Consider the following 14,833-nt stretch of genomic DNA (forward strand, 5'->3'; position numbering starts at 1 on the left):
CCCTGTCCACTTCAAAGCAAAAATAAAAAAAGGAAATGTGAAAATGTTAAATTAACAAACAGTTCTAATGTTGGCAGAAATTTGTGTACATGTGCACCATATTATTCAGAGTAACATCATTATATATATTTCTTGGCTCTCAAGCATTTTGTGAATATTCTCAAAATCATCACGTAGACATGCATTAAATGAAGTTACATAAGCTACCCATTCTCCAAATGCTTAAGAGGCAGAGTTGGTAACTTTATATTTACCCCCATATGCTCAGTCAAGGCAGCTTCTTGTAGCCATTAGAATAATCGTACTCAGCATGCCACAATTATTGTGGTTACAGGCATTTTGGGGGTTATTCTATACAGTCTTTGGAGTTTCTGTGTGACGTATTTGAAATGATCTGATTTCATAGCCAATTATTCCTATGTGTGCTTTGTTTATCTTAACTTATTAACTATTCATTTGGGCATTCCTCAAATTAAGCGCTGTTTTTTTGGTTTATTGATGAATTATTCTAGGTATACATGCTGCAAAGCTGCAACTGCATCTGATTCCCTTGGTTCAACTGTGTATCTTCACACATCTCCTTTATCTTCAGAATATTAATGTGCTGCATTGTCAGAAGCCATTGTTGTGATTGGTACAGGAATCTTTTTGCACGACTGGGTTTGTTTGTTTTATGAGGGATATTGTATTATGAGGCATATTGTACCTCTGCAAATCACACCAAATCTGACATGATAGAGGGAAAGTGCATGTCTGTGTATATGAAAGGGAGGGGAAGTGAAAGATAGGGACTGAGGGTCATGATGACGAGATGGGAGGTGGGGTGCAAAGGCATATGGCATTTGTTAAAAAAAAAGTGAGTGATAGAAACCTTTGGAAAAGTGCTGGAGGGCCCAGGGGGAGAAGTGTGAGGGAATGAGAGAGGGTAACGGAAAAAGAAGGGGCAAACAAGTGATAAAAAAGTGCAGAGGACAAGTGAGAAGGAGAGATGTAAATGGCAGGAGGTGAAGAAAGGGGAGTGAAGGAAAAGAAAACGTGAGAGAAAAGAGAGACGAGTGAACAGGGGAATGAAGAGAGGGAGAGAGAAAGTGCTGGAGGGCTGATATTTAATGTGATAAATGAATTGTGACAGTCCGCCTCTAACCCCCTTCCAACCAGCGAAGAGGAGGAACACAGAAATAGAGAGCATTATGGGTAACAAGACATATAAAGCATTATACATGTAAGAAAGAGGCACCTAAATACTGTAGAGAAACAGGTATAGTGGAAACAGTGTAGGCAAAAGGACGTACATGGACAGTATTAAGGATGTACAAAGTGAAAGAGATGAGTGGGGATGCATACATATAGAGGGGAAAGTGGAGAGTAACAAAGCAGTTTGGGTAAAGGACACAGCATTAAAGAGAGAGAGAAGAGAACGTAGAAGTTTCATAGTAGAGCAGGGGTGTGCAATGCAGGGCCAGGTTAATGATCTACTGTATGAGGTTCTTTGAAATAACAAGTGGGAGAAGAGAGAAAAACTGAGAAACAGAACAGAAGGAATGAAAATTTAAAGCAAGATGCAAATGCTCCAAAGTGATTGGCTCTCCTCTATTATATGGGTGTCATGTCTTCAAGAGACAGCTAATTACAACCTGTCATCATACAGTGTGGAACAATAGCAGAGAGTTTTTCTTTTCTTGTTTTTTCTTTATAGTGTACTAGACCGTTGGTCGGTGGGCCAGCATAGCTTTGCTGTATCTATCGTGGTGTACTACAGACTGGAGGGAGAGAGTCTAGTAGACAATGACAGCCACTGTAGTTTGGTTGGGGAGTGGAAGCCTGGGAGATGACTCATACGGAGGAATGAAGAAGGGAGAAACAGACAGAGATCAGAGGGAGGGCTAAAGAGTTTGGAAGAAATAAAAAGTCAGGAGCGAGAAGAAAAGGTGTGTGAGAAACCGTGTGGCTGTAGTTGCCTGTTTGATCTCCCAGTTCTTCTTCCCTGAGTCAGCGTTTAACCACCACCTCCCTTTCATTCGATCTCTTTCTTCTTAACTATATTCTTATTTCCTGTTCTTGAACACCTCCATCCTTCTATGCTGTTTTCTTCAACTCATGCTTCTCTCCGTTATGGCACCAATACACTGTATGATCAAAGGCGTAGTGGTGTTCCTTTTGCTACTAGTTGAAGTTCAATAATCAATTACCCAAAAAAAGACAATAAAAAGATACAATAATATCATGTGTTTTTACAGAATCTTGTCTCCCGTGTGTGAATGGTTAAGTGAGAAAGTCCCTAATTTATCCTTCTTCTTCTTTCCTAACCCATATCCACATCTGTCTCTCCACCTCCAGTGTGGACAGCGAGGTTCTCTCAGGAGCCGGCAGACCAGTCGGTGGTGCGGGGCCAGAGGGTGATCCTGTCCTGTGTTGTCTTCAACTACTCTGGCATTGTTCAGTGGACCAAGGATGGCCTGGCACTGGGAATCGGAGAGGACCTGCAGGGTGAGACATTCAAGATTCAAGATTCAACAGCTTTATTGATCCCATAGGGAAAATCCGTTGCTTTATTACAGCTGCCTCTGTGTGAAAGTAGAAAGAAAGGAAAAGAACATCTAGCAAACCAAGACAATAAACAAATACAAACTACTGATCAATAAGTAAGAAAAAAACCCGACTAGAGGAGTAAAAATAAATTAAATTAAAAAAATAATAATATTAAACAATACTAATTGTCCATTTGAGGATGAGTTTAACTGGGGGAGGGGGAGTTGAAGAGTTTAATGGCCACTGGGAGAAAGGCTCTCCTGTGGCAATCTGTCCTCTGTGCCGCCAGCATGCAGTGCAGTGGGTGGGAGTGATTGTCCAGGATTAAGAGGACTTTGGACAACATTTTCTTCTTAGCCACAACATGCAGAGGGTCCAGCTCCTCCCCAGAACAGAACCAGTCCTCCGAAGGGGCTGCTTTTAAACCAGGGGCTCGTATACAGGTAGGAGGTAGATCAGGTTGTGGTCAGACCTGCTCGGGGAGGGAGGTGTGAAGGTGGGGAGGGTCTTGGAGAGGGTTGCATGATAGTCACCTGAGATCATAAAGAGGGCGTCAACATGTCAAGTCTGGACTCTGGCTGCAACCGAATGTATGACGTCACATGCGCCATCTGTGGAGGCAGAGGAAGGAATATAAACGGTGATGAATATGGCGTGTGAGAACTCTCTGGCCACGTAGTATGGACTGTAGCCCACCACCAACAGTTCAGTGTCCAGGCAACAGACTCTTTCTTTCACGGTGACATGACCAGTATGACACCACCTGTTGTTGATGTACATGACCAGGCCCCCTCCTTTCCTCTTTCTGCTTTCCTCTCTCCTAAGATCCACCTGCACTGTCCTGAAGCCGTCAATACTGATGCCTGTGTCGGACATATTGTCCTGCAGCTATGTCTCCATGAAACACATTAGTCTACAATCTCAAGAGATATCTTCCTCACCAGTACAGTCAATTTGTCCACCTTGTTCTCCTGAGACCTCACGTTGCCCATAATCAGAGATGGGAGATGCGCCTTGAATCTTCTCACTTGCCTGATTTCTTTTCCACCTCTCTCTTTACCAGCTCTGTTTTTCTTCTCATTTTGTGCGGGATGTTTAAAGTTTGGATTTTTGAACGAAATTTAAATTCACGGTGCTCGATCGGCTGTTCCCGACTGTAAAACAAAAGAGCCAACTCCACCTCCATACAGCTGTTGGCGCTGGTCACAGCTTGCAGCAGAAAAAGTTTAACAATGATAAAAACAAAGATAGAAACTCCCTCAAACTGCATGATCAGAGAGGGTAAGCTTTACACAACACACTGGATATACTATACTAAAATACTACACTAAAAATATGAAAAAGAAAGAATAAATTAAAAGAAAAGGAGAGCAACTGCAACACACTGCGGTTCAGCCCGCGCATGCACAGACATTAAACATCATCCCCATGTTTTTTTTTTCTGTGTCCAGTGGATGATTAATATTTATGTTTCAAGGCTGACTCTGATCTATTTGGATTGAAGCTGCTTATAGGCAAGAATTTTATGCTGCTGAAATTTTCCTCTGACACTAAGCTCAAACTGAAACTCTGTGGAGGCCAGCAAGTTGCCACACATAACATTTCCAAAGAATATCATATTTTCATTTTGAATGTGATTCAGAAACACACAAGCAGCAGTGGTTTAGCATGTACACCCATGATATTTTTGCCGTTTTTATTTGGTTTGAACTGGTGAATCTCAAAAAAGGGCCACCTACAGTTCACAAACTGTATCACCTGGAAACGTTGTAAAGTAGCTCAGCTAATATGAAACCAGTTTAAAGACATGATAGCAACTATGTGAGGCAGTATTTAGGCAAAACGGTGCATTAAGATATATCACAGTATATTTACTGTCATTTATTTATCGTAACCAGTACAAAGTAGGTCTGAGGTTGGTGGTTGGTGACAGCTATGCTGATAATAATAAATAAATAAAAACAGAGAAGAAGTTTGATCTTAAATGAAAAGGTAAGCTGACAACAGGAATGACCAATCAACAATCTCTGTTGAACGCGTGTGATTGCTATATAACCAACACTCATTGTTAACCTAATCAAACAGCTTATTGAATATTTACATACCTTGGATATTGGATGGATATTTCTTCTGTTGATGTCTCTTATCCTCTCTTCCTTTCATTTGCCTTTGTGCATGCGTTTCACACTAAGAAAGTATCACCATGTGCCTTAATCTGTCTAAAGATCCTTCATCGACAGCACAAAGTGTGGGTCATCTGTGTTTCAGAGACTTTTATTTCCAAAAATTTAAAACCAATATTTGGGTCCCGCCTAGTCCACACCCATTTAAAAAACTGTTAACTAAATAAGACTAGGCTACTCCTGCTGGTGTGAAATTTGTTTCTTTAGATGCATCCAAATCACAACTTCTCCACAACACCCTTCACGCTCACCCACTGTCAGTATGACATTGAGTGTTTGAAACTGTGGTGGCTAATGTATGCTGACAAAACATTTTTGCTGCTGATTGTTTTAGTTACAGCTAGGTTGTGCCAGCTGAGCTTTTTTGCCCCGGAGATGTAAAAGGCTGCTGACATGCTACTGAAAGATAACTTAACTACTACAACAGCTATCCCATCACATCAGATTGTGGCAAACTGTGCACTTATTTAGGCTGATGTTAAACATAGCCACAAACTGCACATATCATCAATTGTTTGATGGTAAACTCTAAGCTCAAACAGGCACATTTTAAACTCTGACACCCAGCTTGGTTCAGGAGCATTACATCATCACCTCTATCATATCAACTGGCTAATTGTTTCTTTAAAGATTTTATTTAAAGGTAGACTCATCAACTAATACATTCAACTGTGCAGCTCCCAGGCCGTATTGTTCTCACTCGACCTTTTCTTTGCATACATTTTTGCAATTGCATTTCCTGTTTGATTTATCAGTTATCCCTGTCTTCTGTCTGTCAACAATAATTTAATCACTGCTTTTCTGACTTTGACAAAACTTGAGGGAATGATGCATCTCATCACTGTGTTGCAGCATTTTCAGAGTTGTACTTATTAGCCCAAAGGGGCGCTGTGCAATTACTGGTCAAAACAAATGTTTTGTGTAGACAATGACAGCCACTGTAGTTTATTTTTTAAGCAATTGCTCCGGAGAGGGAGTGCATCATGTGCTGATGCTTTGTTTGTGTTGTTGTTGCTTTTTTCCTCAGACTCTTGTACTTCATTGTTTTCTATTTTTGTTTAAATTTCCTCGCCAATCCTTTGCATTGTCTTACTTTCTTTTTACATTGTCTTATTGTCTTATTTTATTTTAGTTATCTGGCCTTTCCTCTCCCTTTTCTCCTTCTTTCTGATGCTTCTGATGTGTTGAGCCATCTGCTGTTCTTCATTTAACTTCTCGTTTTCTCTTTTTATCTTCATTTTGCTTGACACTCTCAGTTCATTCCCTTCTCGTCGTGTCAAACCTTCTGTCTCTCCTTGCCTTTGTCCTCATCTGTCCCTTCTCCATTCTTTCTTTTTCTCCCTCCCTTCTTTTAATCATATTGTTACTGTATTGGTCCAGTGCTTGAAGCCAATGCTTTTAAATAAAAACATGTGAATGAACACTGGCTGTTCATGGACATGTACAATCTCAGTTTTTGTGTATGAGGCTCTGTCCCTCTGCTCTCCCCTCTTTGTGCTTTTCACACGCTTCTTGCTCTCAACATTTTACATGCAAATGCATGTATATAAGGCACGGTCACATGCATGCAGAAACAAAAGGACACACAAGGTTGGGCAGGCAGCAAAGCACAATTTGGAAGCTGCACATGAAAATGACAGCACAGAATTTCACATGTGATCTATGTCTGGGCGCCAAACATGAATTCTGCACCACAGACTGGAGTCGATTTGAGTCCTCTAAAACGTTGCTGTCATAATGCATTCATCTTTTCCCCCTGCTGGTGAAAGAGAGCATGCATGCCACCTAATGGTGAGAATGTAGACCAGTGACACAGCTGGGCTGTGTGATGGATGGGGGAAGGGAACGGGAGGACTGGAGAGGCTGTGTGGCCTGTGGGTGACTGTGCGCATCAAGCAATGTGTGAATGTGTATGGCTGGTCACATCATCTCTCTGGTGTCATGTACACTGCTGTAGAAAAAAGTACAATTTTTGCTTCATGTATGGCAAAGATTGTTAGTTATTAACTTGACAATGCTGCGTGGTGTTGTATTATTTCAAATATCTGATGCACACCAGAGGCATCCTGAGCCATGTGTAGTCTCTATTTGGCAGTTCAGATATAGTTAGATACATTTTCTACCAGCCAGGATTCACACATAGACAAACAGGAACAATGGATGCTTGGTAAGTGATGCTATATCAAAAAGGTGATCAGTATAAGCATTTTAAAATTATTCTTGTATTTGTTCCTCTTTTGACATTCATATCACTTTATATATTTTTTTTAAATGGCATATGCCTTACATGAAAGACCTCTGTGTCTCTGTGACTCAGCCTGGCCAAGGTACCGTGTGCTGCGTGTCCAGGAGTTGGGCCAGTACAACCTGGAGATCCTGTCAGCTGATCTGTCTGATGATTCCCTGTATGAGTGCCAGGCCCCTGATGCTGCCCTGAGGTCCAGGAGGGCCAAACTCACTGTCCTCAGTACGTTTGCATGTGTGTCTATATGTGTGCATGTCTATATACAGTGTGTGAAATGGTGTTTCTGATACTGCCCTCTCTGTCACTTCAGTCCCCCCAGATGACCCAGTGATAGATGGGGGTCCAGAGGTGTTGTTGAATGCAGGGGAGTCTTACAACCTGAGCTGTGTGTCTCGAGGTGCTAAACCCCCTTCTATGATTGAGTGGCTCAGAGATGGTCTGCCTGTGGATGGCGCTTACAGTGCCACTGTAAGTCTAAAGAAAGAAAGCCACACATGCACAAAGAAATCCATCCCTGTATTTACAGTCACATTGTATAATTCATATTAATCTTTTTTATGGCCTCTATCTATAACCATCCACAGGAGGTGCTTTCAGACAGGAAGAGAGTGACCACACGAAGCTACCTGCCCATCCAGCCTGTTGATACTGACACTGGCCGGAACTACAGCTGTGTGGCCACAAATCTGGCTATTCCCACTGGCAAGAGCACAACCGTCACCCTCAACGTCCACCGTGAGTGATGCTTTCTTAGTTTAGAAGACATAGACGACAAATTGAGGAATAAAATATATTGTATATATTGTACTGTCTTTTAATGATTATAGTGTTTATAGCATTTTTAAAAGTACGGCATCTGCCACCAGCTACATTTTTTATAGCTGTTATAAAAAACATTATATGTAGTTTTATGTGAGACTCTCTCTCTCTTCTAGACCCACCAACAGTGACCTTGTCCATTGAGCCTCGCTCTGTCCTGGAGGGGGAAAGAGTCACCTTCACCTGCCAGGCTCATGCCAACCCTCCTATTATGGGCTACAGGTCTGCTTACACATAAAAAACATTCTCGGTTTTGCTATACTTCCTAAAGTAATGGTTACTTGGCCAAATTGTACGGCAGAAGCATTCCATTTTGTTTTTGAATGATTTTTTTTTTAATGCCAGTGCTTTCAAAGCTTCTTAATCTTACTTAGCATAGTTCATTATTTTGTATTTGAAAATCCATGTAGAGCATATGCGAAGTACATATAATGTGTGTAAATCCTAGGTGGGCTAAGGGTGGTGTGGTGCTGCAGGGTGCCAGGGAGAGTGTGTTCACCACTAAGGCCGACCACTCCTTCTTCACTGAGCCCGTCTCCTGTCTGGTTTTCAATGCTGTTGGCAAGACAAATGTCAGCATCCTGGTGGATGTTCACTGTGAGTCACACAATACTCATCTCACCTTGTTCAGTCACTTGTGGCCCACTTCACTCACCACAGTGTAGAGTCAGATGTAAAAAAACACACCATTGTTGTATTTCTTTTTTCAAAGCAGAGTCTCTTCGTCAGTCTTACTGCATCATTACTCAAACATAACAAAGAACTCTCTGTTTTGTCTCTAGTCGGTCCAATCCTGTTGGTGGAGCCGCAGCCAAAAACAGTTGATGTCGACTCTGATGTTAGCCTCAACTGCAAATGGGCTGGAAACCCTCCACTCACACTCACCTGGTTTAAAAAGGGTTCAAACATGGTAAGATGCTAAGATCCCACGCTTTCACATGAGTCTTTGAACACTTTTTGTATTCACACTATTTTTACAGTTTACGCTTTTTTCCCTGTGTTTACAAAAGCATTTTCTGTCGGTACAAATTGATATTTCTCTTCTTCTTTTTAACTGTCACCTGATTTCTTTCTTTTATTGTTATATTCTTGTTATCTCATATTCTTTTTATTAGTAAAGATTGGATTGTATGTGATGTGTGTTTGTATTCTATACTCATAATGTTGTCCTTCTAAATGTAAGTTTTGGAGCAGAGCAAGAGCAATATACTGTATACTATTGGATAGGATTTTTGATGACATTATCTCAAAGCATTTACAGCGCAAACAGCAGAATATGACAAACATGGCTGTTCCTTTATATAGAATGTCAAGTAATGTCATGTGGTAAATAACATTCTCTAAAGTATTTCTTTTTTGACAAATAAGTTACAGACAGGAAGCACAGAGAGAGGAATAGTGAATATATGTTAAATTTAGGTTTAGAGATTCTGAAAGAGCTGTAAGCTACATAAAAAAGGAAAAACTAAGAAACCAATGGAAAATATGTTTTTTGTTGATTGACATACCATAGGAGGAATACATGTTAATGTATGTTAATTAATTATCTTACTTGTAAAATGAGAGGACTGAAACATGATGTATGATGTTTTGAAAAGGATATTGAGGTGAATTGTTTGACCCCTACTGATATAACTGTATTTCCTTAAATGTAATCCTTTTACTTTAAGCTCTATGGTCAAATTTAATTTAAGTTGTGCAAAAAATATTTTTTTCAGCTAAAGTCTAACAATCACTGTTTGTTTTTATCATGTATTGTGTACACCAGACAAGACACTAAAGACATGGGAAGTTAGTGTATGTACGCATTGGCACTGGTTGGCATGGACTCATGAGCCTGTTTGAGTAGTAAACAGTCTGTTAAAGTTAACTGCACTGACTCCTGTGCTAAGATAAAATATCAAGGAGGAGGAGCTTTGGAGGAGGGACGAGGACTAAAATACAAGAGAGTTGCAGCACAGTAAATAAAATCTTTCTTATCACAGACTTTGGACAGATTTGGCCTACACACAAATCTTTATAATCTGTCTAGTTCAGGTATTTTTCTCTCTCACTAGGTGGTTTTATATTTAGCCATAATTTGAACACAACTAATTTTCCAATGGATGTGGTTGCTAGGCAACTGGAAAACCTTTATGATGGGCTAAAAAAGCAGGTGTGCAAGTTTGAATTGTTCGACAGTTAGGGTCAGAGTAGTAAAACACATATACTGAAATCAGGACAGACATGCAAATACTGTATGTAACATGATCTTATATAATGTTTGAAAGGTGAGGTACATGTTATTCTTACATCTACTCATGTACATGTGGGCATAAAAATGATTTTCTCTGTTTAGTAGATTTACCTTGTATATATTTGTATTATTTTTTCATACCCCACAGGTACTGAGCAACAGCAACCAGCTGTATTTGAAGTCGGTCAGCCAGGCGGATGCTGGCCAGTATGTATGTAAGGCCATCGTGCCACGGATTGGAGTAGGAGAGACTGAGGTCACGCTCACAGTCAATGGTCAGAAAACATCCACACAACTTAATGTAACAGTACTTGTAGATACAAATCTTGGGCTTTCAATAAGGGTCAGCCTGCCAATTAATACAAAAAAAAGTTGGCCACAGTAGTCAAAGTAAAAAAAAAAAACGTTAAAATCGATGACTTTGGTTGTGTGATATAGAGGCATCCATTTCTCTCCATCGGATACACTCAACTGTCTTTTTGTTTTGGCCAGTGCAGGTCCTCCCATCATCTCTAGTGATCCAGTCCAGTATGCAGTGAGAGGGGAGAGAGGAGAGGTGAAGTGCTACATAGCCAGTACACCTCCTCCAGATAAGATTGTAAGTAGAAAGTTAAGATGTGAAAAAAATGGGTTGCCATAAAACATTTTGGCACCTAACCAACAACAACAATTCTAAAATCTTAGCTCCGCATTAATTTATTAGACGGAAAAATGCTAATGAAAAACTTTATTCATAAAAACACAAGGTTTATCCTTTTAGTCTGACATCAGTTAGTTTTTTACTGTTACTGTACCTTCCTGTTCCTAATGGCTCCACTCCACTAAATGCTTTTAGGCACTGTCCCCTTTTCTTTTTGAGTGGTGACTCACCCTTAAACTCTTCCAGAATGTTCCTCTATCTTGTCACATAAACAAACCAACACTAAGCCAGTCCGCTTTTAGCTCCTGCGTCAGAAATCAGCTCTGATGCTTTCTCCACTTGTCTGTATCGCAAAGACGCAGTAGTAGTAGTAGTAGTCCCTTGGCTGTGTTTCTCTGTGACTGATCTATCCTGACTCGCAGAGCTCGCTTCTAATGCAAGTGGTGGACGCTGGGACAGAATAAGATTTATAAAATATAAAGGAAGGAACAGTTGTCCCAGTAAACGCCACAGCCAGGAAATTCTCCTTCTCTGGAGTAAGTGGGCAGATTATGGGAACATGTGGGCTTATGCATAATTAACTGGCCTCAGTACAGTGCTTTTGTGCTGAATAATACAGCTGCTTTTAGTGGTTTTAAAGTTGGAGTATGTGCAAGATTCTCGCCGGTTCAGTTATCCCCGCCCAACTCAGTTTCAGTCTGCAGAAACATGCAAACTGTTGCTAGGAAGTCATGCAATGTATGCGTTTACATGTGAGTATGTACTGTACTCTATGTAGATTTGTGAGGGTTTTTTTTTCTGCCATGCCTGTAATCAACAAAATGATTTAATTCATTCATTTTAGTTTTTATCAATTCTGGGTAAAAAGTTCATTCAGTTCCTTACCAAGACTTAAAAAAGAAAGCTTCAGCAGCTGGTTGTAGCTTCTAAAGTGGTTAGCATTGCTTAGCATGAGCCTGGAAATAGTGAAAACAGTGATTCTCTGTGGAAGGTGGGCATGATAGTGTCAGATATAGCCAGCCTAGTTGATTCCCTCTGTTTTCAAGCTTCTACATTTTTTAGATATTGATGTGTATGTATTTTTGCAGGAATAAACACATTTGACATCCAATTACTGTATATACACTATAGCAATTGCACATGTGGTCATTTTAGCTCTGTTTGAAACAGATTGTGCTTACTGATTGAGTGAAGGGAGTGAGGTTAAACCCTGAAAAACATTGCTGGTTACAAATAGATAAGAAGGGATTCAGACAATTATGAATTATTATCTGATATAGTCTCAATTAATAGAATTTCATTACACAACATCCTGAGGATAAAAAATCTATTGCAAATAGCGCTTAACTAATTGTAATGGAATCTATTAAGATTTTCTATCTGTATGCTTGTGTATATGTGCAGGTGTGGGCATGGAAGGAGAATGTGTGGGAGAAGGAGAAGGGGACACTTTTGGAGAGATACACTGTGGAACAGAGCAAACCATCAGCCGAGGGCGGTGGCGTTCTCTCCACCCTGACTATCAACAATGTGATGGAGTCTGACTTCTTGTCCACCTACAACTGCACAGCCTGGAACTCATTTGGCCCAGGCACCATGATCATCACACTGGAAGAAAATGGTGTGTTACGGACACTATACAATAGATATTTCAATTATTTTGGTCAAGTTTAAAATGTGGAGGAGAAACCATGTGATATAGGTTAATAAACTAGTGGTACCTAATGTTAATACTGTATTTTGCTAGTGCAGCCATGACAGTTTTTCTCAATCGCTAAGATAAATTTTATGACACTGGGAATCTATGATACTGTGATTTTCATCATCACCTTTCTAACACAGTAGAAATCTTATCTTTCAAATTGTTAGCGTGTCCAAAGACTTACCAAAAAAAAACTCAAATCCTTTCTCAAATGCTGAGATGCGTATTATGAAACTGGGATCTACTTGATTTTCATCACAATCTACTTGGACATTTTCCCAGCAGATAGAAATTATTTGCAAAATTATGAATCCCTAATGAAAATGTGTGCAATCCACAAAATTCTTCAATCAGTGATCAGTTTATATCATCTATAAAAGATGCTTCTCTGTGGTGAAATTTGCAAGTCTGGATCAAAGACGAACGAAAAACAATTGATGAGAACCTGTGGCCTAATTCACAGGATTGAATGGACTAAATGTAAAAGTTTTTTAAGTCTTCGTTTTCATTTTTTTAAATATATATTTCCAACCTTAAGGTGCATTTTGTTTCTTTTTACTTTTTCTGTATTCTCACTTTTGTGTTTACAGTGTTCAGCTTTTCTAGGGTTAAACAATATGGAAAAAGAATGAAAATCGTATGCATTACCGTTAAAACAAAGCTGTGGCATATTGAGTGTCTGAATTGGACTAGTCTGGATGCTCATTGTATATCCTGCATGATTAAGACATGTCAAACCTGCACATATGAATGAGTAACGATAACCTTCTAAAGAAATCTCTTTTTTTAACATGCCCTCTCCAAAAAGAGCAGGTGCCGAGTGCACCAGGGTTTGTTATTTCTAATAAAATCACAGTGGGATATTGGGATGTTTATATTGATTTATTTTGTATTTTGTTGACTACTGTGTAGTGACTGATTGAGTGTAGAGTTTGACTACAACTTGTGTTGGTTGAGGGCAAATTGCTTTGTGTGAGAGGATTTTGCAAACAAAATGTGTCATTTTGGACAGTGATTTTCTGTTGGGGCCTGTGTGTGAACTGTTTTGAAAATGGGACTTCCCAAAACTATGACGGAGATTGCAATCACTAACTTACCATTTCCCTCTCTGTCTCTATTTTTCTCTTTCAACCTCACATCAGAAGACGTCCCTGTAGGACTAATAGCTGGTGGGACAGTGGGTTCAACCATCCTCTTGTTCATCTTTCTGCTGGTCCTTGTTCTTATCTTCTACCGGCAGCGCAAAGGCAGTGAGTCATGGTCTCCATGTGCTTTACACATACGGCAAACCGTATGCTTGCGGCAAACCAAAACAAATCACACCTACAACTTCCTCTCTAGCATATGGATTTAGTTCCCCTCTGAACTTGCTCCTCTAGCGCATGAAATCATGCATGCAAGATTTGTTAGTGTGTGTGTTTCCAGCTGTATTCAACTGCTTCATGTTTTGTTTCTAGGTCGGCGCGGGGTCACGCTGGGTAAGCCCGACATCAAGGTGGAGACGATCAACAAGGAGACCCACAGCTTAGAGGAGGACTCTGGCAGCGTGTCCACGGCTTCGCGCATGGTCAAGGCCATGTACTCGGTGAGCAGCAGCGGTCACTGTTTATACAGCCTGTAGTTTTGAGAAAACCTCAGATTAACTCAGTAACCTCTGCCTACTCTACACCTTTTGACCAAAACCAAACTTGTTGCTTTCCACTGTAAGCTTTTTAACACTTTTAATACCATTTTCTCTTTTCCTGTCACACTCTGTTGCCTCCTTCCCTCTTCTGTTTTGTTATGGCACCTTCTCTCCTCCTTTTTGTTTTATTCTGTTGTTTGATGGTTTAGTTTCTCCCCTCTGTGTCCTTCTCTCCCTCCAATCAGCCCTTTAAAGATGACATAGAGCTCAAGTCTGACCTCCGCAGTGACACCCTGGACACCCGCCAGGAGTATGATCTAAAGGTGAGATCACATTAATGTCAGAGGCACCCATTTCTATCAAGTCAAAACCTAAGAAGCAGAATTGTTTCAACTAAAGGGTAAAAAGTTTTACAATTACTGAAATGTATAGGCAGACAAAAACACATAGAGTAATAAAAAAACAATACATTGACGTGAAAATGTACTCAGATTAAGCTCTTGTTGAATTCATATCCAGAGCAAGTTTCATTCTATTTATTCCTCAGAGGGCTGCAAATATCCTAATCATTACTGACATGGTGAATGTGAGTGAGGACGTTGATCCAAAGATGTACAGTGTTGCCTCCCACTGACGGGAGTATCTGCCAGACTAAGAAACAGAAAATGAAGTCAGAGGAATTGCACACTACATATTTTATACATAAACAAACCCATACATTTTTTTAATAACTTCATTACCTTTCACTTTTCTTTAAATGCTAGAGCTCCTTTCATCCTTTCTGCCGTTCACTCTCAGTTCAACTGTAAGCTAACTACCGTCTTTTATTACTTAGGAATCTGGCTTACTTATCCT

General features: G+C 40.1%; 1 protein-coding gene across 4 annotated transcripts in view; it reads left to right on the forward strand.

Moving 5' to 3' along the window:
• kirrel1a (kirre like nephrin family adhesion molecule 1a) overlaps positions 1-14,833 on the forward strand; it is a 30,685-nt gene that overhangs the window by 12,559 nt on the left and 3,293 nt on the right. The window contains exons 2-14 of one of the 4 annotated variants that reach the window (XM_067523873.1): positions 2,338-2,487; positions 7,030-7,179; positions 7,268-7,425; positions 7,542-7,692; positions 7,893-7,998; positions 8,225-8,373; positions 8,559-8,686; positions 10,161-10,287; positions 10,510-10,610; positions 12,057-12,273; positions 13,500-13,604; positions 13,812-13,939; positions 14,188-14,301. In XM_067523873.1, coding sequence (XP_067379974.1) covers positions 2,338-2,487; positions 7,030-7,179; positions 7,268-7,425; positions 7,542-7,692; positions 7,893-7,998; positions 8,225-8,373; positions 8,559-8,686; positions 10,161-10,287; positions 10,510-10,610; positions 12,057-12,273; positions 13,500-13,604; positions 13,812-13,939; positions 14,188-14,301 — 1,784 coding nt within the window. Of the gene's footprint in view, positions 1-2,337; positions 2,488-7,029; positions 7,180-7,267; positions 7,426-7,541; positions 7,693-7,892; positions 7,999-8,224; positions 8,374-8,558; positions 8,687-10,160; positions 10,288-10,509; positions 10,611-12,056; positions 12,274-13,496; positions 13,605-13,811; positions 13,940-14,187; positions 14,302-14,833 lie in introns of all 4 variants that reach the window. The other 3 variants (XM_067523872.1, XM_067523874.1, XM_067523875.1) reach the window with 3 other exon arrangements.

This window comes from Channa argus, chromosome 12 (assembly GCF_033026475.1).
Source record: "Channa argus isolate prfri chromosome 12, Channa argus male v1.0, whole genome shotgun sequence".
In the NCBI taxonomy this organism is placed as follows: domain Eukaryota; kingdom Metazoa; phylum Chordata; class Actinopteri; order Anabantiformes; family Channidae; genus Channa; species Channa argus.